The following is a 25,470-nucleotide window of genomic DNA, read 5'->3' on the forward strand; positions in this document are numbered from 1 at the left end:
CTAGGTTATGAGCTAATTATCTGTACGTCACAGTCGGTCTCTATTAGGGGGGGGTAGCATTGTTGAAGGCTAAACAGTCTAGGGTTAAAACTATACGCACTCTGGCTGACTCTAAGGGAAGATGGGCGATAGCTCAGCTCTCTGTACATAATCATAATATGACAATCTGTACGATTTACGGCCCGAACAGTGACTGTCCTGATATTTTTTCCCACCTTAGCTCGGAATTATTAGACTGGCCAGGTGATCTTATAGTGATGGGCGACATGAACTGCATATTAGATAAGGAAATTGACACTACAAATTTAAAAGCGAGGAGCAGAATGGTTCAGGTGAGGGTAGCAATACAAGCTCTGCTATATCTTCATCAATTGGAAGATGCTTGGAGAATCTTACACCCCTCACTTCCAGGTTTCACTTTCTTTTCGCATCCGTACAAACATTACTCTTGTTTAGATATGATTTTTGTTAAATATAATTTGTTGGAGAATTCTAATATGGTGGTATGCCCCAGGATCACCTCGGATCATAATCCGGTTATGCTTACTTTGACTGCTGGCTTTAATAAAGGCAGTCAAAGTAGGGAATTTTCGTATCCGAAGCACCTTCTTAACAATGCAGACTACATTGTACATATGCGAGAAGTTCTTAAGGAATTTTTAGCTAATAACCTATATTCCACATCGCTTGCACTAGTCTGGGACTGTCTAAAGGCATATGTAAGGGGGGCTACCCTTCAGTATATTGTTAAACAAAACCAGACTTATTTTAGTCAGCTGGAAAAGGACCATGCAAAATATATGGAGTTAGAGCAGTTACACGCCCAATCCATTGTTTTAAAAGACACCGAGGAACATCGAATATATTTACAGATTGTTGACATCAGAGCAAAGCTAGGTAGAAGGCTTAAAGACAAAGTAGCTAGTAATTTTTTAAAATATAAAACCCGGCAGTATGAGTACGGTGAGCAGATTGGACGTGTACTGGCTCATCAGATTGCTGATCAAAGGGCCGGGGTCTACATTAAAAAAATTATTGGGGTAAATGGCGAAGTCTTTTCGAAACCGCAAGATATCTTGGAGCAGTTTAGGCTTTTCTATATGGATTTGTATAAAGAAGTGAGTAACGGCAACACTCAACAAGCTACTGTATATATTCGAGAGAGCGGGCTATCATCATTAAATCCACTTCAGATCCTGTGCTTGGAAAGGGATGTCGATTTGGCAGAGCTTGACCTTGCAATGGTAGCCCTCCCCGTGGGCAAGGCAGTGGGGGAAGATACCCTGCCACTCGAATTCTACAAAACATTTAGGGATTTATTGACTCCAATTTTTCTTGAATTGGTTAATGAGATACTTAGGGGAGGCGACTCCCCCCCCGCCTGGAATAAAACTAACATCATCGTCTTCCCAAAAAAGGGCAAGTCACCGGATAATCTCGGCTCGTATAGACCGATATCTCTAATCAATTCAGATGCCAAAATTTTTTCTAAACTTTTGGCACTGCGTTTAGCCCCCCTGATGCACCTGATGGTTTCTGAGGAACAACATGGTTTTATTCCTGGTAGGGATACCACTGCACATATTAACACCGCTATAGTAGCATTTGATATCGCTAATCAACTGGAGCAGCATATAGGAATGATCATGTTATATGCCGAGAAGGCCTTCGACCGGGTGCCTGGGACTCCTTGTGGTGCACAATGGGCTCTTTTGGCCTCGGTCGAAGGTTTATCTCGGCTGTTCAGAAACTTTATTGTAAACCCACTGCCACAATCAAGTATAACGGTCTTGCTTCGTCTGCTTTTAGCATCTCTCGTGGTACGCGGCAGGGATGTCCGCTTTCTCCCTTATTATTTGCGTTATATATAGAGCCTTTTATTAAACATCTGCTTCATAACCTGTCTATTACACCGGTTTTCTTTAATGATACTTCCCTGAAAGTCACTGCATATGCAGACGACATTGCTGTTTTTTTCTACAAAGCCAGTGGTAGCCTTTACAGCGATAACCCAAGAGGCGCAGCGTTTTGGGTCCTTTTCCGGATACAAACTTAACTTGAATAAGACTCAGTCTATTCTCAATTTCACACCGAATGCAGCTCCATCCTCGCTAGGTATTACAGCCTCGGCTGTGTATCTGGGGGTGTGTTTGAGTGCTAATATTAACGATATATTTGATTTAAACTACACCGCTGCTGGAAAAGGTCACCAATGATCTTCGTAGATGGCATAGGCTCCCACTGACCATTATCGGTAGATGTAACATAGTTAAGATGAGTATACTTCCTAAATTTTTATATTTTTTTCGAGCCATCCCCCTAAGAATTCCAATGACCTTTTTTAAACGCTTGGATAGTGTTGTCGGAAGTTTTATTTGGAGCTTTCGGAGAGCGAGAAGGGCGATTAGATACATTAAGTTGTCCTTTAGGCAAGGTGGCTTTAAACTTCCAGATTTTAGAACTTACTTTTGGGCTGCTTTTGTCAGCCGGATCCAATCTTTAAATGTGGGACCTGCTGCTAGGAAACCCTGGCTCTCGTTTCAGCTAGCATATGGTTCAAACACTGGATTCTTACTACAACATATGTCAGATCCAAATTATTACAAAAGAGTCCGATTTAAGACCATTCGGCATATTTTTCATATTTGGCAAGATATATGTAAAAAGTTTAATTTTCCAAAGTGGCATGAATTTATTTACCTTTGGGGTAACCCGAGGCTCCCTGACATTTTCTCGGATTCAGCTGCGCGAGCTTGGCAACAACAGGGAATTACACTTCTGGGGCATTTATATGATAAACACGGCTTTAAGCCGTTTAAATCATTGATAGTGGAGTATGGGGTTACTTATAATTCATTCTTTAAGTATTTACAAATTAGGGATTTTTTTATGCGGGGAGAAGGTTTATTGGCTCTCCCCCCTACAACAGAGGTCGTTCGGGCGGTCTTCAAGAATAGCAATCGTGGTCTCATAGGGAGAGTGTATCGTTATTTTATTGAGACGGTTGATGGCGATGTTACACAGGCCACAGCTAAATTAAATACCATGTTAGCTATAGAGGTGACTCCCGAAGAGGTCTCAGACTCTTTGGCTAGAATTAATTCCTCTGTAACCTCAATTAATTTAAAATTGCAACATCACCATACGTTATTTATGTTGTATTATACCCCTGAAGTTATTTCTAAATGGGCTGTGTCACACAATTCAATTAAATCTTACTGTCCTAAGTGCAATGAATTTGCCGTAGACCTACGACATATGTTTGTTATTTGTCCTAAGTTAGCTGATTTTTGTCATAAGCTAGCACATGAATTAAGTAAGCTAATCGGTAAAGTAACGGTGTTATCAGAGAAAGAAATTGTATTAGGGTCAGTATCTGACACAGGTAACATCTCAATCTCTCTAGTGTCTGTTTTTATTGCATGTGCCCGCCTGACTATCGCCAGGGTATGGATAGAAAAATCTAGTCCCACTATCATTGAATTTTGGTTCCTATTAAGGGGGGTTTACGAGATGGAATTGGCATTGGCACAAGCAAGGGGATTGAGATCTTTGTTTAAATTTGGAAGGCTTTGGTCTAGCCTCGAGTGGGGCTAATAATATGTTTACTGAAATTCGGCATTATTCGTTATGATATTTGTTTTGGTGCTAGTGCTTATATCCATCTGTATCTATTGCTTAGGTTTTTTTTTGTCTTTAGTATAATTTACATGCTTGAACTTTTATTTATTTCTATTTGTGTTTGTGACCATTAAATTAAAATATGAAATAAAAAAAAAAAAGGGTTGTTTGGACTGATACAAGGTGTACACTAGAACTAGTGACATCATACATCAGGCCAACTTCTCACAATCACGACAAACCAAATAGTGCTTCGTCATTAAATGTATTTACTAAACTTCTTTACGAATACGTAGATACTATGGATGTGAGCGATTGTTAGGTTTGCATGAAATTACCTTCATGTGTCTCGGAGGGGGTGACATATCACCATCTTCCTTTAACATATGGTGTGTCATGTAGTGTTGTGTCCAGTTTGTTCTATGTAACAGGCAAGTTGCAGTATTATTATTCAAATATGGATTTAGTATTTTCAGAAATCCCTATTCGAAGAAACAGGGACCCAGTGCTTAGCTGTAAAGATGCAGAATTCATGGGCGATTTCTTCTTAACCACAAGCCCAATAGACGTAACATATGCTCATAAGAATAATTTAACGTGCATTTTGTGTGAAGAAGAAAAAGATTTTCTAAATTTAGTAGAGGAGAGAAGACAGGATTTCCAAAAGAAGGCTGTTGAACAGAAGTCACATGTACCGTCATGGGCTAGTAAGGAAGGGGACTATAAGAAAGGCAAGACTCATGCTGCAATGTCCCTAGACTTGTCAAAATTGGGGAAATTCTGTCTGCATAGACTAAAACCAGACTATAACAACATTTTCATTGGTTCTAGTGAATGTGAACATACCTTCCTAATAAAGGGGGGATGGGGATTAAAAGGTGGAACTGATCCTGTTTTCCCAGGAATTTATTACGTGTGTGGCAAAAATGCCTATTATAGGTTACCTACAGGATGGTATGGTAGTTGTTATTTTGGAATAGTATTTCCAAAGGTATACCAAATAACAAAGAACAATGAAATTTATGTAGTAAGTCAAGGACTAAAACGAAGTAAGAGAACGAGTTTTTCAGAGATAGTAGGTGATATATTTGGTGCACTAATACCGTCAGTTGAAGTCGTACTAAATTCACATAAAATACGTAAATTGTCAACAGTAGATGATCGTCTATCAACAGATACTGCTGGAGGATTCTTGATGATTAATACCGAAATTGTTGCAATTAGATCTATGGTTTTGCAAAATCGACTTGCCCTTGACATATTTTTGGTAAAAGAGGGTGGAGTCTGTGGCATGTTGAAAATTCAACATCAATGAGCCACTACGAGAGCACACAACAAGTAAGGCAGACCGGGCTGGCTACTAGCCTGGCTTATTAGGCCTGAATCTAGAGGGTGTGGGGGGCTTTAACACATATCAGAACAGGCGATGGCGAGTCATTTTACTCCCCAGGAGCCACTAACGCCGTATTTCAGGAATTTTACGTACAGCTCTACAAACGCCTGGAGTCACTCCCACCTGGGAATTGAATGGCTTCCTGGAGGGACCAGATTCAGTAAGACCATAATAAAGGAGACAGTGTCATGTGCGTCTACTTGTGTTTTTGGTAGTATTTCTCGACTCCAATGTGTTTGGTGTTTTGTGTTATGCTCATATATAAGTATTCCACATCTTGGCCGATCATCATTTATGTTTCGGGACTGAAACTGTCTAAAGTTTGAGGGTCTTTATAGTCTCCTTCAAATATGAAGGCATCTTGAAGACTTTCAAGCATAGAAACCAGTCACAGAACCAGGACAGTGGTTCCAACAGTGAACCAATGTAAGATACAATGGGGCATCCAGGAGGTGGCCTCTTTTCAATGTACATCTTAGGATGTGCGAAGTAATCTTTTACTCTAGATTTGTCTGCTATAGGGAAATCTGCCTCATTCTTTGTGATCCCTCTTGACAATCTTTCATCACTGATCAGGTGACAGTTATTTTTGTGCAATCAACCTGCAGGATCGCTCTTGAGTTTTCTGCAATGCTTCTCATCACTCAGGAGAGAAACATTCCTGTCACTATTTTTCCTGGTCTTGTAGGACTATGCACCACCATAGTGAGCTTGCTTAGTAACAATCATACTACTGTTCCCCACTTTTGCCAACGCATCTCTTTCTGCCTTAAAATTCATGTTACACTTGGGCCTGATTTTGGTTCTTTATAATATCAAGCTCCTAAAGAATCTTTTTTTCAGATGTATCGAATTCAGGGGGTAGTAGTTGTCGGGGAGGTATACAATTCGATTTTCTTGAGGTTGATGTTCTGGTCCTCAATGTTATTTAAGGTATGGTTATCTATTTAAAAAAACACATCTCTCTAAAGAATTAATGTAATCTTCATCTTATTTTGAAACTGTTGTGGCCTTGCCTGGGTAAAAAACCAAGGACGTTTTTCAGTACTCCATTTGAGTGAGAGTTAGTGAGCTCAAAATTACCACTAGGTTTGAGCCATGTTTTTTTGGCACTGTTGTCCCTAGACTTTGCTCCTGATAAGGTGGGCAGGATTGCGGAGCCATTGTACTTGCTTTTATGCAAGTTTGTCCTGTTCCTAAACCCGGTCCTAAAAAAGATCTCCCATTAACGAAAAAGGGGCTCTCTGTGGGGTTGGTCAGTGACAGAAAGGGTAAATTGGTGTTGGTTAAATGGACTTGCTGTGGTCCTTATCTCGACTGCTCCATTTGTCAGAGCTGAAGGTATAGTTGTCAGGGGTTGCCCTGAACTTGATATTTGTTTTGCGTTATTGTTGAGATTGTGGCCTGGTGTAATACCCATCCAATCCATGGTGTACGGATAAACTGTCTCATGTTTAAACTTTAATAGATATTTTTTTCAGTTTATCTTGTAGACAACTGTAGAAGTGCTCTGTTGATTTCCTCATGTCATTTTTGTACATAGTTATTTGTATCGTTGTGTTCATATTTCTTTCGTTAGCATTTCCACTGGCATAGCAAGAGGAAGATATTTGGACATATCAATAATGAGAAGTAGTCAGCCACGTCTGCATTTCTTTACAAAATACAGCCATTGTTTTCTGAAACAATTTGTTAAAGAAAATTCTTTAGGTGTGGCCTTTACCCCGAGATACTGCATAATCATGCCATAATATAATGCGGTTTTGATTTGATTATTTTTGGCTAGAGAGCGTCTCCTTGTCATAAACGTGACCAAACACCTGCATAATAGTGGTATCATCTGGAGGCAATGGTGTTGCTAGTCTACCGGTTAACATCTCATCGTTAAATCCTGGTTTTTGGACATACGAGAAACCGGTTTTCCTATTCAAGGAATGTTCTTTGTGAAATAGTATTACAGGGAAGAACTGTGAGGTATAAGTTACCTTGATCTGACAATTCAATGGTTATCTTTAGTTAAATGGAAACAGTGTTCAGGCGTTAACACTTGTGTCAATGAGGCTCGTGCAGCTATGCTGCCGTTCTGTAATGAAAGAAACAATAAAGGAGCGAGAGGAAATTGTATACAGGTCTGTCATTATCACCTTCCCTAAACCAGAACTGCAGTAACAACTAGAAAAAACACACCAAAGAACTATGCTTGTTAGGTGTCTTTAGTTGCTGGTTGGGGCGACTCATTCTGTTTCGGTTCTAGTCAGAGTTTTGACATCAGACATGAAGGTTTGCAATTGTGACTAAGTAGCTTCATCTCCCCATACCTCAAACTATGAATTTGTATAACAGAAAACAATTACTTATGCAACAACTAACTGAACAGTGCCTTGTCTAGTGCTGCTCCATTAACAGATTGCTACTGGCTTCTTTCTCAGCAAATTATAGGTTTTCTACTCCGATTTCAACTGGACCAGACACACAATACTGTTCTATGTACAGGAACTCAGGTTTGAGATTGTCAAGATAACATAGAAATGTTCTCTGTAAGGAGCTCACATGTTCCTTGGGTTTAGGTTGATGCTATAGCACATATACAACATAAAAACAGAATAATCTTGAGGTTACAGACATGCATACAATAGAATTGTGCGGTTGAGGAATATACTCACCAACTTTCTTACGGGTTAGAATATTTTGCCTGTAGGTAAATAAACAATCAGGACAGCAGACACCCAACGTTTAGAGCATTACTACTCTATTGGCAGCTTCCACTGGCTCTTTTTATACATCACAAAAGACCTCAAAGATTGAATAGTTTTGAATGGCTTTAAAAATGTACACCTTGGAGCATACCACTCGCCCACCCACTAGCATTCCTAACATCACCTCAAACATTGCAGACACGGTGCCTTACCTATGCCCCACTATCCAAAACACTCTAGTTTGGAGGACTACCTTTTTTGCTTGGTTGGTTATAGGGTGGTAATTGTTAGGAAATCTAGAACTTGAGTACACTTCACATTTAGGTCATATTCTGCACGGGCACTGATTCATCATTGTATAGTATAAAAACACTAAGGGTTCAATAAACTTTGTGGCAGCTCTTACCTTCTCTCCCACAAGCACATTCTTTGCTTTACCCCATGGGTTTCGAACGAGCTCTGGATAGAAAAACTCCGGGCATCGCTTGTGATCAGGCTCAAAGAGGGTGAGGGTAATTCGGACTGCAGCTGCTGACTCAGCATCCACAGATTCATCTTTAGCATCACTTGCAAGTGTTTTTTTGAGGTCCAGTGGTGTCAGGGCAACGACTGGGAGAGAGCTGAGCTGCACCCGGCGAGTTTCAGCCATTACCCCTGGGGGTGAGATGGAAAGGTCAGCTCAGGAAGCATGTGGAACAAGGGAGAGGGGGAGTCATGGCGACCCCAGAAGATGCTGAAATAATTATACTCTTTGTAGTATGATCATTATAGGGGCATGTGCCACAAAACAAGAATTGGAGGCCTGTATCGGAGCATGTGAAAGAACGCAAAGGATTGTGACCCAGCGACAGAAAGCACCAATGATTACCACTTGCCAGGCATTTTTAAAGGTTATACATCTGAAAGAGAATAGCTATTCAGATAAGAATAAAAACTGGACATTTCGCACAACATCGTCTTTACAGCTCACACTGCAAAATGGACAGACTCAACATTTGTTTGTAGAAGAGTAAGCATTTCATTATTGAGTTAATGCCTCTCTTCAGTTTTCACGTGTTGGAGCACTTTTAAAAAGTGTTCAGGGTTATACTAGAGAATGTCAGAGTATTCAGCTGCTGGATAAGTTACGTTATGAAGAATGCAGTTACTGATGGCGGTCTGCTGTATTTTAGAGTACACAATTTAAGTCCATATCCATCTGTACTGACATGTCCGTCAGGCTGAGAGGTCAATGTCAGTTGACTTGTCCCTGTTCGTTCTCTATTGGCCTTGGGTGAAACCACTTTTTCACTCTGTACTCTGAAGCTGTGGTAAATTAAGGAGCGGTGTTCATCGCTATAGCATGAATTACGGAATCGCCAATCACAGTTCCCATCGTATCTAAAAAGAAAAAAAGAATAAAAAATCACTAAAGACAGCAAAGCTGTAAACTAAAAGAAAATACAGGATTTGGGATAAAATAAAGAGCACTTTTAGCATACATGACTTTAGAGAGGCACAGGTAGCAGCCGCAGACATCCAAAAAGCGTTAATATGTTCTTAGAGCATGAACAAAAATTGCCATAGGCAACAGGTCTAGTCTATGTGACATCTATTGACTTTGTCAATGTGTTTTAGCCATGTTGTATGTACAACAGCTCAGTTGCTGTGCAGCATGGGTGGAAGTAAAAAAAAATATATATATATATATACGACGCAGTCAACACTGGCAGCATCATAACATGCTAGTAGTATTAGTTTTTGTATACTGAATGAACTAGAGTAGATCAGTACAAAGCCACCAGTAATTCCTGGAAAAAATATATGATTTTTACCTTTGAATAATCCTCAATAAGTTTACAAACAAAAATACGATTTAATTACATCTTATTTTGAACTGCGATCACTGCACATTTGTATAATACGTATCCTACAATACACCACATTCCAGAATCAGCAAATAGCATGAAAAGTCACTTTATTGGGACAGTTTTGTAGTTGGATAAATTGATTCAAATACAGTTACACCATAGTATCAACCACGCTAACATAACAAATTCCTAACAACCCCCCTCCCTTAAACAACTCCCTAAAGCGTACAAACCATTCTCCAACCAACTCCCCCTACTCCGAAATCTGATTTTCTTTTTTTATCCCCTTGCCTTGCCTTTGCCACTCTCACACCCTATCAAGCATCACCAAGTGAAACCTCTGTGCCCTGCTCCAAAGCCTCAAACTTTTCTCCCCTCCCTCTGTGCTCCCTCTCCCACCTAGAGGTGGATATGCCCATACCCGACTCTCCATTAACCCAAACTACCGCCATCCAGGATAACCCTAAAGGGTCTTTTACTGCGCCACACCCCGCAACTCTTATGCAAAAAGATCCTACTAATAAACACCTTTGCACCAAACTTTTTGCCTCCACAATTTTCCCACTAACTCCCTTAACGCAATCATGTAATAAGCATTGCTAAACTGAGACAAAGGAGCACCATCATCCCGAAACAAGCCCATACCTTTACATTACCTGACATACAAAAAACTCTCATGGCTCTGTTGAATTTCCTCCTTGTTTTGTCAATAGCTGCTTGTATTAGCACTCCTCTCCAACGGTTTTTTGGCACAAATTCCGTCCAAATTAAACTGGTCCCTGAAAACTTTATTTTTCAGTTGCAAATCTTCTTTCATTTGTTTTAACTGTATTAGACCTGATACCTAGATCAAATCATTCTCTTCCAAAGTATTAACAACATATAAGGGCAGCCCCGCTTAGGCAGTAGGTTCGCTATGAGGAGCAATAAACTGCCCCAATGCATACCACTTCTTCCCCATCATATCACCTTGTGTCTGCTACTATGTAACCTAAGACTTTATAGATTTGCTGATCTGCATATTTAGCTGCCCAATGTGCAAAAGAATATCCTACTATCCATGTTACCATCTTCCTCCTCGTGAGACCGTTCATACAGCCTATAGAAAAAGAAGAAATGCTGTGTAAGACCATAAAATTGGTGAATCAACTGTCGATTATGTCCTATTTCCTTACATAACGCTCACAGCATTTTGATTACCACCTCCCTATTTGTTTTACCTCGCCCTAATTCCAATCCAAGTTTGCTGTTTACGTAGGCGCTCCAACTTTTGAACGATTATGTCCAATAACTGCCTAGCTCTAACCTAAATTTAGTCAAAGTCATTCGGAAAAAGTGGTTTTCAGTGGCACTGTTTTGTTCAGTCCATTTGAAGTATTTTGTTGTTAATTTGTGCAGCATTGGCAACTCTCTTGTTCTTCTAATCATATATTGACTTGGCCTTGCTGCCTTGAAGTCAAAACCCAAGGTTGTTCCTAAGGTTGTCTGGCGGGTGTTTACTCGCGAGGTTTTTTGTAGACTTGATTTTCTCTTGGAAGAGTGAGTAGGAGTAGCCTGCAGTTTTCCAAATAAGTCACGGGGAGTGTGTTTCACATAGGTCAAACACATTGTAAAGGTTTTCATTTTAAGGTGATCTTTCCCTCTCTGCACTCTTTTCTTCTCTATTTTTATTTTTCTTTGACATACTATGTCAGGTAGCGACACTTTCGCATACAGCGAGGAACATATACTGAAGCTATTGAATGACCCTCCACTATTTTCTTCCGCTGCCTTGAGCACAACCGCCAAAATCAATAACGAATCCGACAGACTGGTTAGACTAAAAAAGAAGCAAATACGGACTGATCTACACGGTCATTTTCTAATTGAACATCTGAGGGCAGGTACCATCCCGGGTGGACTCCAAATACGTAACGTCCCGGTGATTTTCACAGAGGATCCAACTTATAAAAAGGGTTTCAGTCAAATTGAAACAAAATGCAGTAGGGACCTTATGGTCCTCACCGTCGAAACAGCACAAAGACTGTCAAAACAACAATTGGAAGAAATCGTGGTGCTTGAGAACGAAATTAAAAATAACCAATTGATTACAGATGCCAAAGAACTTCTGGAGAAAGTCGATAAGGAGATCCTCGAATTTAAGGACTATTCAATTAACCAAAAGGGACTCAAATTCGAAAAGGACAAAAAGAGCTTCTCTCTAGACAAGATTTATCCTTACCTCCAAATTGATTTTTACACAAGACCTGACTCACGACGATTTCTACAGGATTACCAAGGGAGATCTAGGTACAATTTTATCAATTTCTCCGAAACATCATCTTCTTCAGGGAGTAGTGACAACGATAACCCTAGTACAAAGGGCGAATCGAGCAGACGTGTCAATTTTGAACCAAATTTACAACAGAACTTTCAACAACCGTCTTTTTTAGGACGAGGACAGCGGAAGCCTCGCGGCAGATCCAGATTCGCCAACCAACCATGGGAAATGTCCACGAGACGTCAGAACTACAAAAACTGAGGACTGCGTCTACCACAGACCGGCAAAAATCACGAGAACCAAAGATTACGTCTATCTTTAATCTCTCTGACAAAATTCTGACATCTGATGAAAGTAGTGTTTTAGAAATGGGCCTTTCTTTCGTACCATCTACAAGAACCAACTTTGTTAAACTTAAGGCTGAATTCATCGAATTCTGCCGCAAAATACGCCTGATTACCTTCTTCATGGACAATCCATTACAGGAGAACATAGAGACGACAGGGTTAAGGAAAAAATCCTGCTTTTGTCCACCAACATCAAAAACACCAAAGGTGGTGTTACTATTCGAAAAGGTAGTTCTGTCTGCCATCACAGAAGTTGAAAAACACAAAAGGCGATCAGTAAAATTCAACATGACAAAATCTCAAAAAGACGCCTTGACTGATCTAAGGAATGACCCATCCATAGTAATTAAACAAGCGGATAAGGGCGGGTCTATTGTTATCTGGGCCACTGAACGTTACACGGCAGAAGTGATGAGACAACTATCCAATGTAACTTGCTATAGAAAGCTTAATAAAGATCCAACGGTTGAATTGCAAGGCAAACTGTTCAACATTCTCCAGAAAGGGTTTGATGAAGGTTTTCTAGGCAAGAAAGAATATGAATTTCTAAAAAACAAAAGCCCTCGCACACCTATTTTCTACGTACTCCCTAAAGTACATAAAAATGAACACAATCCCCCGGGTCGTCCTATAGTCTCGGGCTGTGAGTCTCTGACTGAATCAATCTCAAAATTCGTAGACTTCTTCCTCAAACCCTTCATGCAAGAGGTTAAATCGTTCATCAAAGACACCACTGATTTTTTGATCAAATTGAGCACAATGGAGTTTCAAGAAAACACACATCTTCTAGCCACTCTAGATGTTACTTCGTTGTATACAGAAATTCCCCAAGACGAAGGGCTGGCAGTTTTGGAGACATTTCTAAACAGCAGACCAAAGCCCGAAAAGGTTCCAACGCAATTTATCCTTGAGCTAGCTACTTTTGCGCTAAAAAATAACTATTTCTGTTTCAAAGAAGAGTTTTTCTTACAAACCAAGGGAGTCGCGATGGGGTGTCCCTTCGCCCCAGAGCTGGCCATTCTTTACATGTCAAAATACGAGGAACATTTTGTGTACAATAACAACCCATTTTTAACTTACATCGGACATTGGACAAGGTACATCGACGATGTGTTTTTAACTTGGACTGGAGAAGAAGACCAACTGCGAGACTTCGTCAATTGGCTGAACAATAGGACACCGGACATCAAGTTCAGCCTCAACTTCTCCAAAGTTAAAATACCGTTTTTGGACGTTGAAGTCTACCCAAGCGAGGGTCACCTCGTTTCTACATTATATAAGAAAAAAAACGACAGAAATAAAGCGCTCCTCTATTCTAGCAATCACCCACGCAGCCTTAGGGACAATTTGCCCTACGGACAATTTTTAAGAATCCGTAGGAATTGCACTTTCAAGGATGAATTTTTCTTTCATGCAGAAAAATTAAAAACCAACCTCTTAGAAAGAGGATATCCCAAAAAACTTCTGAAGAGATCTATGAAGCGTGCATGGTGGACCCCACGAGAGGTTCTTCTTGAACGAAGAGACAAATCAAAAATGGACAGGATTGTCTGTGTCTCCACCTTCACCCCAACGTCCAATTGGCTCAAAAAGATCATCTCCCAAAATTGGCACCTTGTAAAAAATCTGGACCCTTCCCTCAAAGAACCCCCACTGTTTGCCTTCAGGAAAGACAGAAGTATTGCTAATCAGATCGTGAGAGCTGCGCTCCCCAAAACAAAGATCCCGGACTTGAGAAGCTTCCTTAATCTTCCACCGATTCAAGGCCACCACAAATGTGGCACATGTGTGTGCTGCGATTCCACTTTGGAAGGTAATCATTTTATCCATCAGAACATTCATTGGAAGCATGATTCCTTCTCAAATTGTAAAACCAAATTTGTAGTATATGGGATACTATGCCCATGTGCTAAACTTTATATTGGCAAAACAAACCAGGAAGTAAGGTTTAGAATCCAACAGCACAAATCAAGAATACGTAAAAATGTACAAAACGCCCCTTTGGTCAACCATTGGCGCCTTAACAACCATGTAGAAGCTGATGTCAAATGGACTGTAATTTCGAAAGTTACACCAGATATTAGAGGAGGGGATTTAGATGCTAAACTATTGAAAAGGGAAGCGATGTTGATAATCAAATTCAATACATCCGTTGAAGGATTGAATGAAATGTCTGAGATTTTCAACCTTTAAATCCACGCCGGTGATAACATCTCTAGTTTCCTGATGTCCTGCAAAATAAGGTCAATCATGCTATTCCCTTCTCAGCCTGATCGCATCATTCAGTATTGTACTTGTATATTCTTTGGCATGTCGAGTGGTTTGTCAATAAAGTTGTATCCAACGCATTGTCAAACTACAAATCCCAGGAGTCTTAGTAACACAATCACCGTTCGAACAAACAGTCCTCCACCACCTGGATGCGCCTTGTTGCGAATAAAGCTACACTTCTCTGACCCCGCCTGGGACCGAAGATAGAGCCCTCATATCGTGGCTCTATTACTGCTTCATTTAGCAGTTCGCTAATTCACTGTGCTGTGACTAAACCACATTTCCCAGACTCCGTTCGCGATCAAAGGAAGTCTAAAAGAGGATTCCTTCCGGCGCACTATGAACCATACCTGCTTTGGCGGTACTAACACGGACGACGGCTGCTTCGTTTAAATTGGCTTTGAACTAATTCGGAAGGTAAGAGAACATCTGTACGAGGCTCTCACGAGCTTGTGTGTGCGACTACGTCGCAACCACTACACTCTGCTTTCAATTCATCTTTATACGAGGCTCTCACGAGCTTGTGTGTGCGACCACATCGCAACCACTACACTCTGCTTTCAATTCATCTTTTGCAGACGACAATTGAAGCTTCTCCGACACTCAAATCACTTCTGGCAACTGCCGGCATTCAGTCCGAAGGCACGCCAGCAGCAAGATACACGACATCGATAGACGGTCAAGTAAGATATGATTTTGGACTAATAGAGCCATCACACACACCAGCGCTTTATGCGACATTTTAAGTAATTCAAATCCACCCTCTTCTGTCTTCCTAAAGGTCTTTCTTGAAAAGGTCTATACTCCACACTCGCTAGTCTCCCTTCGGGTTGCATTGGCTGCAAGGTAAGATTCTGGCAAAAGGCTGGCGTTGAGGAAAGTCTAGTGCACAAGGGTATATTGGTCTAATTTAGCTTTTTTGTATTCTCTCTATAGTGAGCATCTGGTCCTGATGAGAATCCCCACAACTTGAGGGATTCGAAACACGTAGACCTCTTCGCTGTGGGCTAACCGCATAAACTTCAACCTAATTATTTTCAAAAATTCCTGTTAGGCTGTAAATAAAATCACGGTGGCCCCCCCCCTTTTTCTTTGTAAAGTCACAAAATTGTCATTTGAGTATTTGTCTTATATGTCTCACAGTATGATTGAGTAGTATGAATGTATGGTATGAGTGACACTTGTATGCTAGTAGTAGTGTCGTGTATATCTATGTAGGAAATGTATATATTGATATTGTAGTGTTCTTTGCTATTTTTTGTATAAATTGAACCGTGCTTAAAAATGAGTTAATGAAGCACTGATCCTCTAAAAATTGTTGATTAAAACCAAACGGAAAAAGTGGTTTTCAGTGGCACTGTTTTGTTCAGTCCATTTGAAGTATTTTGTTGTTAATTTGTGCAGCATTGGCAACTCTCTTGTTCTTCTAATCATATATTGACTTGGCCTTGCTGCCTTGAAGTCAAAACCCAAGGTTGTTCCTAAGATCTGCATATTTAGCTGCCCAATGTGCAAAAGAATATCCTACTATCCATGTTACCATCTTCCTCCTCGTGAGACCGTTCATACAGCCTATAGAAAAAGAAGAAATGCTGTGTAAGACCATAAAATTGGTGAATCAACTGTCGATTATGTCCTATTTCCTTACATAACGCTCACAGCATTTTGATTACCACCTCCCTATTTGTTTTACCTCGCCCTAATTCCAATCCAAGTTTGCTGTTTACGTAGGCGCTCCAACTTTTGAACGATTATGTCCAATAACTGCCTAGCTCTAACCTAAATTTAGTCAAAGTCATTCTCATCACTGACAACAAATTAGATGCCGTAACCCTTGCCCCCTCATGACAATTTTTTTGAATTCTGTGCATGCCTAAGGCATTCAGTAAATCTTTCCCATTCTCTCATCGGACATGCCTCTGCTCTTCCTCCTTTGTTTAGCCACAGCGATTTTTCCCTGCCTAGCTGATCTATTTTTGAACTTCGTAACGATATCCCCCGCTTTCCGCCTTATAAGCAAACTGCTTTATGGCATACTCCTGCTCTCACCTTGGAACCTATTAACCCAGAAATCCTAAAGCCACCAAAAAACATTCACAACACGCAAAATCTGTAAACAGTAACTTCAAAGAAATTATAACAGTACTCTGGTAATATTTACAAGAATTTCTGCAACAAATCAAATGTCACTGGTTCTCTCAACCTAGAAATTGAACCGCACTCCCTAGCCTAACCAGCCAAACTCCTCCATACCAACTCACCTTCTGCCGGATCATAGCCCCAATATAACTTTCCATAAAATGACACACTTGCTAGTTTACTAGCTATTTTAGTTGGAGATAAGCCTTTTTCTATTAGTTGCAGTACAAAACATATCACCCTACATTCTATATTCTCATGCCCATTATTGTTCCAAATCTGTTCAAATGAAACAAAACTCTTAACTCCTGCCTGCCATGCATGCTCCTTGTGGATTCTACTACTGACTTCTTAACTGGCTCAATAACACTTATTCTCCCCCATGCCCAAATGTCTTGTGGTAACTGTGTCTTCATGTCTTTAGCTCCCGGTGCCAGCATCTAAAATATTTGTCACTGTGAACAAGAAAAATCATCCGCTATTTATTTTTAACACCTGCTTTGCCCGAAACACAATGTTTAGCTGCAAACATAGTAGCATAAATTGTCTCAGCAACCATAAAACCCTATAGTTACATGCTTTGTTTGCTCACCAACTCCACAACTGTTGTATTATCTACATTAAGGGCCTAATTACGATGCGGTCGGAGCCGTTATGACCGCATCATAATATGCTGGACGGATTCCTTTCCGACCGACCCATTACGATGGAGTCAGTCGGAAAGGAATGCGACCAGTCATTCCGACTAGCTTCCGACGAGCTTAGAGTGCCCACCGCAAGTCGGAATGAGGCCAGTAATCTCAAGGGCGGATCTTTCTGCCCGAGGGATTACAATGTCAGGTTCAGACAGCCTTTCTGTGCTGGCCTTTCCAACACAGAAAGGCTGTTGGAACTCGACTTGGGGGACCCAGCAGTGCCCCCTTTGGTGTGCGGCCTCCGTTTGGAGACCGAGGGGGCACCTATAGTGCCCCCCTGTTGATCCCTACACCTTGTGGCTGGCGCTTTGAGGTGCCTGCCATGGGGTGCAAGGATGAATTGCACCTTGCATTTTACAATGAGAGCATAGATTCTGGCCGGAATGCATGCTTCCATTGTAAAGTATATCGTAATTAGTCGGTCGGGACCACTGACCGAGTGTTGGTTGGTCCCTTGACCAAGACGATGTTGGGCGGAGTTTCCTCCGCCCGACATCGAAATAAGGCCCTAAATATCACTGATGTGTTTGATAATTCTTTGCCCCAAACAACTAAAGCTACTACTAAGGGAAAGAACTCCAAAAAGGTAATGCTCCTGCCTTGTCTCATCCAATGTTCCCGCCATTTCTCAGCACTCCACTTTCCATCCCAAAGAAGGCCAAAACCAGGTGCCACTGAGCTGTCGGGGACAATGTGAACTTACCAAATTGTGTTGTCATTCAGAAAAAACAAAGATGCTATATGAAACTTTTCCAAAAACATCCTCCAAATGCGTAAATCAGTTCTTATTAATATGGACATTCTACTTTCAGGTGCGGTAAAGTTGCCCCTGACACTGCCACCCCCAGTCTTCTACAAAATGTTTGTCCTCTTCTCACTACTCTACATGTTAAATTTGGAGACCCAAGAGCGTGTGTACCCGTCGCAGTTCCAGTCGCCTAATGTCAATTACTTCATCCAGAAAATCTCTTAATTCTACTGCTTTGGTCTGTGGCATCCTTGCCTCCAATTTTTGTGTGTCATGTTCAATGCCCAAAATGGTCAGCACAATACTTGGGCTTTCTGTTTTCTCTGGAGCTAAAAGGTACACCTAACTCCAATTACATGACTTCAAAGTGTTGTAAAGCTCTCTTACACTCACCTATATCTTTTTACCAATGAACAATAAATCATCGAATAATTTGAAATATTAGAAAAAAAAACACCACAAAAAGGTACTAACTCTCTCAAATAGTAAACAAGATATTGCAAAGCCCATAGGCAGAACTCTAGCTACGTAAATTGCCCCTTCATACTGCATGCCTGAGAGGTAAAAATCAGCCACATAAACTGGCAATAGTCTGAATGCAGATTCCCTATATCAGCCCCATTTCCACTCGTTCTTACTAGATTCAAAGCATTATCCACAGATGCATTCTCTACCCTTGTGTCTTCAGGTGAAATGAAATGACGATTCTCCAATTATTATGCGGAAAGATTCTAGATCTCGTTAAAGGCAAACGGAGGCTAACATTATGCATATACTTTTATTTGCTGCCCAAACATGCAGTCCTTTAAAGAAAATTAATACATCATTAACAAGTAGATTGTTCATGAAAAAGTATACCGATCCAATGCACAGGGCTGACTTCCTCTTTAAACTGCGAACAAACAAGGGTAAAAGGAATCCAACTCTGGTGCCAAGGAAATTAAGACGTTTTGAACAAACAATGTTGTAGCGTAACCCAATGGTGGAATTATCTGAAATAAGAGAAAAAATTATATAGTAGTACAAAAGGCAGTGCGTGATAAGCATGTTATAAACGTACATATTTAGCAAGCTTTACAAACTCAAAGAAACCGTAGTATCCCTTCGCTCCTCATATTTTTGGGTGAGGAGGGTAGGATAATGTTAGCCTTCGTTTGTCTTTAATGAAATCAAGATTCTCTCTGAATATTAATTGGCTCCCAAGCCTGTGTTGCTTGCATCTAACTCTATTATAAAGTCTGGTACATTCCCAAAAATGGCCTGCCGTTCCATGCGCCGAGGTTGTTTAACCACCATGTCAGATCCTCTCGTGCACCAGGTGAAAGGAGAACCGAGTCTTCGTACCATAGACATTTCCTTTGACCGAAGGTCTTCAGTCTCTGTAGACCTCTGTAGTGTAGGGGGCCGCTAGATATGGGCTGGGTGGTGGATGAAAGGAGTCCCACAGCTCTTGAAAGGTCTCTGATTAGTACTGTGTCCTTGGATAAGAATGACTGCACATCTTTCTTTATTTTTACCACTTTCTTGTGAGGTAAAATCAGGTGGGATAGGACCAAGTCTACCTGAAAACCTTGGAATTCCATCTTTGGAGTGGGAGTCAGAACTGACTTCTCCATGTTCAAAAGGAAACCCAGACTTTCCAGGAGATTCATAGTCATAAGTAAATGATTTTGTACGTCTAGCTTGTCCTGTGACATGATGAGTATGTTGTCTAGGTAAATGAGTAACTTCACTCCCCTCTCTCTGAGATGAGTGACCACTGGATGAAGCACTTTTGTGAAACACCACGGGGCCAAGGACAGCCCAAAAGGGAGGCAAAGAAATTGATAAAGAATGTCCCTCCATCTGAAGCGGAGATATTTTTGGCTGTCCTTGTCCATGGGGATGGTGAAGTAGGCGTCTTTGAGGTCTAGTTTTACTAGCCAATCTCCTGACTGTAGGATGTCCCTCAACAGGTGAATATTGTCCATTTTGAAATGCTTGTAAGTTAAAAATCTGTTCAGGTATCTCAGAATTATGACTGGACTCCAACCCTTGACCTTTTTCTTTACCAGAAATATTACAAAACCTTGTGTAGTGGCCCGTTTGCCTACTGTTGCTAGAGCACCCTTACTTAACATTTGAGTTACCTGTATGTCTCTAAGAGACATCTTCTCTTCTTCTAAATGTAATTCTATTGGTTCCCTAACTTGATGGGGTGTTTGCCAAACATCTATTATGAAGCCTGTAACTGTTTCTAAAACCCAGGGGTGAAGAGTGATCAATTTCCAATTTTGGGTAAAGAGATTTAGTCTTCCCCCCACTTTTAAAATCGGTGAAGAAAAAGAGGTGCTCACCTTGATAACCTTGAGTGAAGGCTCTTGCTCTTCCTCTGCGGTTCCTTGGGGTCCTGAGGGTAGAAACTAAAATTTTGTCCGAAACGTCTCCCATAGGACTGGGGTTTCTATATTCTTCCTGATGGAATTGGGACCTGAAGGATCCACGGCTGGCAGGTGACCCCCTTCTGTCAGCCCTTCCAAAAAGTGGACGTGAGGCATGTTGTATTGAGCTTTGCTGAAGGCAGTAAAGGTTGAAACGTATCTGCCCAGAGTTTTTATAAAGTTGTCACCCCAAAAAAAATCATTGGTATGATTAGTGCCTTCGTTGGAAGCAAAATCTGCTAACTTCGGGTTAATTCTCATCAGGACGGCCTTACATCTCTCCATTATGAGGTTTGCATTTGCGTTGCCTAGCATGCATAAGGCCCTTTGCGCCCAACCTCTTAGTAAGTCAATGTTCACAGGAATATTTTTACCCCTGGCATCTCCGGTCATGTCCAGGATGCATGTTAGGGGCCCTAGGATATCCAGGAGGTTATCCTGAGACTGTTTCAGGCACCTCTCTATGCCTTTCCTAGGGTCTTTGCCATATATAAAAAGGAAACATATGATCTCTGGATCCAAATTAGGTGTTATACACACTTTGTCCTCTGTAGAGGGTCTTGGACACTCACTCCTAAGGAGGTTACCTGTGTCCTTGTCAAGGTTTTTTTTGACCCATACACTATAAAAGTAGGAGACATGTTATAGCGGCCACCAGTCACCGCTGCATGGGTGCTTAATAGTTGTGGGGTTAAACTCTTCCCCAAAAGGATCCTTAATTCCCTGGGAAGTAGACGGTTGGTCAATATCGTCATCCAGGTCATCTAGGAGATCAAATTTATCCAGTGGGTCAAAGATAAATTAGTCTACATCGTTATCAGCTGATGACATAGTATTTTCAACATCTATTGTGCCATTAAGGTCACTCATTCTCATTGTGCCGCCATGGGCTACCTTTCTCTGTGCCCCGTAAAAGGGGCCATTCTCTCTTGTGCTGCAACGAGCACCTGAATCTATTGTAGTGCGAGGGCTACCAGAAAAAAAAGCTTGTTCAAGAGCTTTAAATAGGTGTTCGCTTTTATGATCAACTTTTTCTCTTTTTTTAGGAATTGAGCTTGAAGGTAAATCCTCATCAGACAGTGAAAAATAATTGTCCTCAGAGGGAGATCCTCTCTTTCTTTTAGAGAAAGTGGCATCTACTGCCTCTTTGAGGGAGGTTTTGAGTTCCTCCTGTATATACTTTCTAATATTATCCCCCAGAATGCCTGATTCTCCCTGGTTCTGGAAGTTATTCATCTCCATTAGGCTAAAAAATAATTTATTACAATTAAAATAGGGGTTAATAGGCGAGTAGACAGCTTTAAATATATGTTACGGGAAAGAACCCTTGAAATGAAGCTTTGACTAAAAACTGTGCATCTCTGATGAATGGTTATAAAGTGTACCGGAAACGGGCACTAGGTGGTGCCAGAGTGTCAAAAATGCTTAAATACAGCCTAAATGTGGATGCGATCGTCTCTGTGCAGTCCTTCTCCTGCGCAGCCCTTACAGTCTGTTTGGAGCTGTAACCATGGCTACGCTGGAGGAGAAGGATACCGGCAGAGAGGAAGAAACTTCTCGTGTGAGGTCCCAGCACTCTGCCTTGCGACTCCAGTGAGCTTGCTTGATAGCGCGTTGCCATGGGATCGCGAGTTAACTTGTACGTTGTTTTTTGATTAAGATTGATCAATAGGAAGCGAGGAGAGGCATCTAAAGTTCGCGCCTCACCTCGGGAGTGTACATTGTAATTTTATGTTGAACACACATTCCGGCACTATTGTTTTGAACATAATGAAGGAAAGGATCCTTTATAAACAAGGATTGGTATAGCCAATAGGTCTCGCTTTTGGGACCTTATAAGTATTTAGTTATGCAGCATAATATCCTTGGTGCAACAACATCAACCGCTGCATGGCTAAACACTTATAAGGTCCCAAAGGCGAGACCTATTGGCTATGCCAATGCTTGTTATTTTATTTTATCTGTGGAGCCTGCACGACTGGGCAAACAACTCAAAGATGGAAAGCCACATATGGTTTAATATACATTACTATTACCAACTTAAGGAGTAACAATTATTACAGAACAAGATCAATAAAGCCCTGATGAAGTTCAATGTATACTGAATGAAACGCGTTGGCTGTATGTCTTTGGTTACCTGAACCATATATATTTTGAAAGTGGAATTAAATAAAGAGGAACAAATAATTTTCTAACAACATATATGAAGATTCACAGACTTTTTTTTGTGGTTGCACCACTTCACCTTTATTTGAAAGAAACACACAGCAGCATTACACAGTAGTCATATAATGTAACAGATCTCCTAGGCTGGAGTAATACTTCACCTAGAACTGCCAGATTGCTCCATGTTAGCAGGACAGAAGACATTGCGACTAAATGAGGACACTGACTGAAAAGAGCAACTACAACAAGTCATCTACAGCGCCAAGAGGTCGATTAATTGGCGAACCCTGCGCTACACAAAAACTGTGCAAGATAACTCAGAGATTGCAGTCCAGGATTCCCAACAGGATCTAATGATACGAGCCAAAAGAACAGCGCCCAGAAAGCAGAAGGTCGTTGAACCAGGCATGAATCGAAAACAATGTCCTGTCCGCGTGAGTGAATTTAGCGCTACAGGCTCTGAGGGGGATTCTGCAAACATACAAGAACTGCTTCCGAGCGACACAGAGCTCTGCAAAATCGGACCCACAACAGCCTTACACATATGTATTAAACTGTATATTGAGCTTACTGTCAATTTACAAGCGGGTTCAGTTTACTTCCTAAAGTTGTAAACAGCCCTAAATTTGCCTGCAACAAGTGTCACTGACACTTTTATCGAGCGCTCATGACAAAGTATATTTTTACAGCTCTTGCTCTTTGCCATACAGGAGGAGGGGCGGGTGGGGAGACGGGAGGCCCTTCGCTGATAACCGGAGATGCCCTACACAAGACTTGTGTCGAAAAAAAAGACTCCTCAAACAAGAACTCATTAATTGCTGGCTACAGAGCCCACTGGACTGTGAACAATCCGCAGAAAACAGAGTAATGACACAGCAGGGAAAACAAGCATTGGCCGCGCGGCAGTAAAAGTAACACGTGCGGCCGTAAAAGCGAAAGTCATCGCGATGACGCGCTAAAGCACGCTAGAGATGCGCGCTCTTGTGCGCTTGGTGGCCGCTTTGGTAGCACTTTTCAAAGCAGCTACTAAATGTCTCGGCCAGACTAGCGCATGCGCTGGATCAGGCGAGACCTAAAAAGCGCTTCAAAGGCAAAAGGAGGTTAAATGAGTCGACCATACATTGGAAGGCTATGAAACAAGCACCTGCAATGCAATAGGTATTGCATTTGCGCGACTTTGAGCTATTGGCATGTAAATGACAATGCCTTTTATTCATGTTTTGGTTTATAAACCTAAATAAAAGACATTGTCATTTACAATGCCAACAGCTTAAACTTGCGTAAATGCGAGACCTATTGCATTCCAAATGCTTGGTTCCTATTTCTCTACATGTTGAAAACTTATTGAAAACGAAAGGAAATTCCGTGCGGCCATTTTTTGCATGTAAAGAAATAGGAAACAAGGGACTTTTGAAACGTGTGCAACAGGGGTGCAAAAACATTAATACACAAGGAACTTTTGTGAAAGGTGCGTGGCAGGGATGTCACAAAGCGCTGCTGTGTTCACGGCACGGGTCCAATTGAGTGAAAAAAAGAATACGGCAAACACAGGAAATACGATAAGAATGTAAGGGGACGTGTAACATGGGTCGCCGCCACAAAGTGAAAAACACACCCAAAGGCGGGCCAAAGAGCAGCGTCTTGCCAATAAGAACAAAGGAATTAAGAAAGGCAAGAGTAGGAACAAATTGAAAGAGGTTGGCGTGGCCTAACTAACCTGACTTAATACTACAAGCTTTGCAGAGCAGCGAATGCTAGGCTCGACCTAAAAAGGGACTCAATTAAAAGTGCCCCTCCATAGTCTGGAGGTTACAGGCAAACTATGATGCGGCCGAACAGCTAGAGCGGTCGACCTCGAAGCTGGGGGATCAGGTTCGAGTTTCGGTAGGGATGCTCAACATCCTGGGATTCTGGGCAAATCACTCAATCTCCCCGTGCTTAACAAAATGAATGTGTTCGCATCTGGTGCTCATGTAAAGCTCTCTGATAAGTTTGGCTATATACAACTAAAAAAAAAATAGAAGAAAAAGGTTTTACAGAATCTTCCTGAACATGGCTCCTTCTCTCTTTCCACTGGAGAATTGTGCCTATTCCTGACCATGGAAGGACGCTGAAAGCAGCCAGCCTTGTACCTGCTTCCTGTAGGTGGAAAGGCAGTTCTGCTAGTGACAGTCCACTCTTTTTGACTGGCATTTGATCTTGTACGATATGGTCAAAGATTAAATAAAGATCAAACGAATTATCAGGCAAAGACAACGTACTCGCACAACTATAGTACCTTTGGATGTAAATCCCATGTTGTCATGACAGCAAATCATAACAATCCCGATCACCACTTACTGAAATCAAAAGTCACAGGGCCACTGCTAGAAAGAGCAATTCAAGGGGTGTAAGGATAAGGAAGGAGGCCAAAATAATAATGGGTCAGGCAAAGATGGGATTTTTGTGACCCAAATAAGGAACATTTTTGTCATTTAAATCAAGGACACATGAATGTCTTAACAGCCCTGGGCTGCTCTCATTTATCCTTTTAGATAGTGTCCTTCCTACATGGAGTAACTATCCTGAACCTTTATGTAATTAAAGAGGAAAAAGATATATGTAGAGGAACATAAGGGATAGGAGAGAGGGAGGGACAGAGAGAGAGAGAAAGAGGGAGAGAGAAAAAGAGAAAGAGGGAGAGAGAGGGGGAGGGGCTTACGCTCCTCAGATGCTAAACTGGTGGCGATACCTTTTGCAAGAAAAGCCAACTGGGGGGGAAGAAGCTTTGTGGTTGGGGCTGCTAATTCATGGAATGACCTCCCGATGCATCTTAGAACCTTGCCAAGCCTACTGGCTTTTAGAAAGGCTTTGAAGACATGTCT

General features: G+C 41.3%; 1 protein-coding gene across 5 annotated transcripts in view; it reads right to left on the reverse strand.

The window, feature by feature from the left end:
* The window catches only part of UBN1 (ubinuclein 1), a 1,063,877-nt gene that overhangs the window by 934,699 nt on the left and 103,708 nt on the right, over positions 1-25,470 (reverse strand). For 4 of the 5 annotated variants that reach the window (XM_085632215.1, XM_085632217.1, XM_085632216.1 and 1 more), the window contains exon 2: positions 8,117-9,090. In XM_085632215.1, coding sequence (XP_085488341.1) covers positions 8,117-8,359 — 243 coding nt within the window. In that variant the 5' untranslated portion in view covers positions 8,360-9,090. Of the gene's footprint in view, positions 1-8,116; positions 9,091-18,878; positions 19,013-25,470 lie in introns of all 5 variants that reach the window. The other variant, XM_085632214.1, reaches the window with a different exon arrangement.

This window comes from Triturus cristatus, chromosome 10 (genome assembly GCF_964204655.1).
Source record: "Triturus cristatus chromosome 10, aTriCri1.1, whole genome shotgun sequence".
NCBI lineage: Eukaryota > Metazoa > Chordata > Amphibia > Caudata > Salamandridae > Triturus > Triturus cristatus.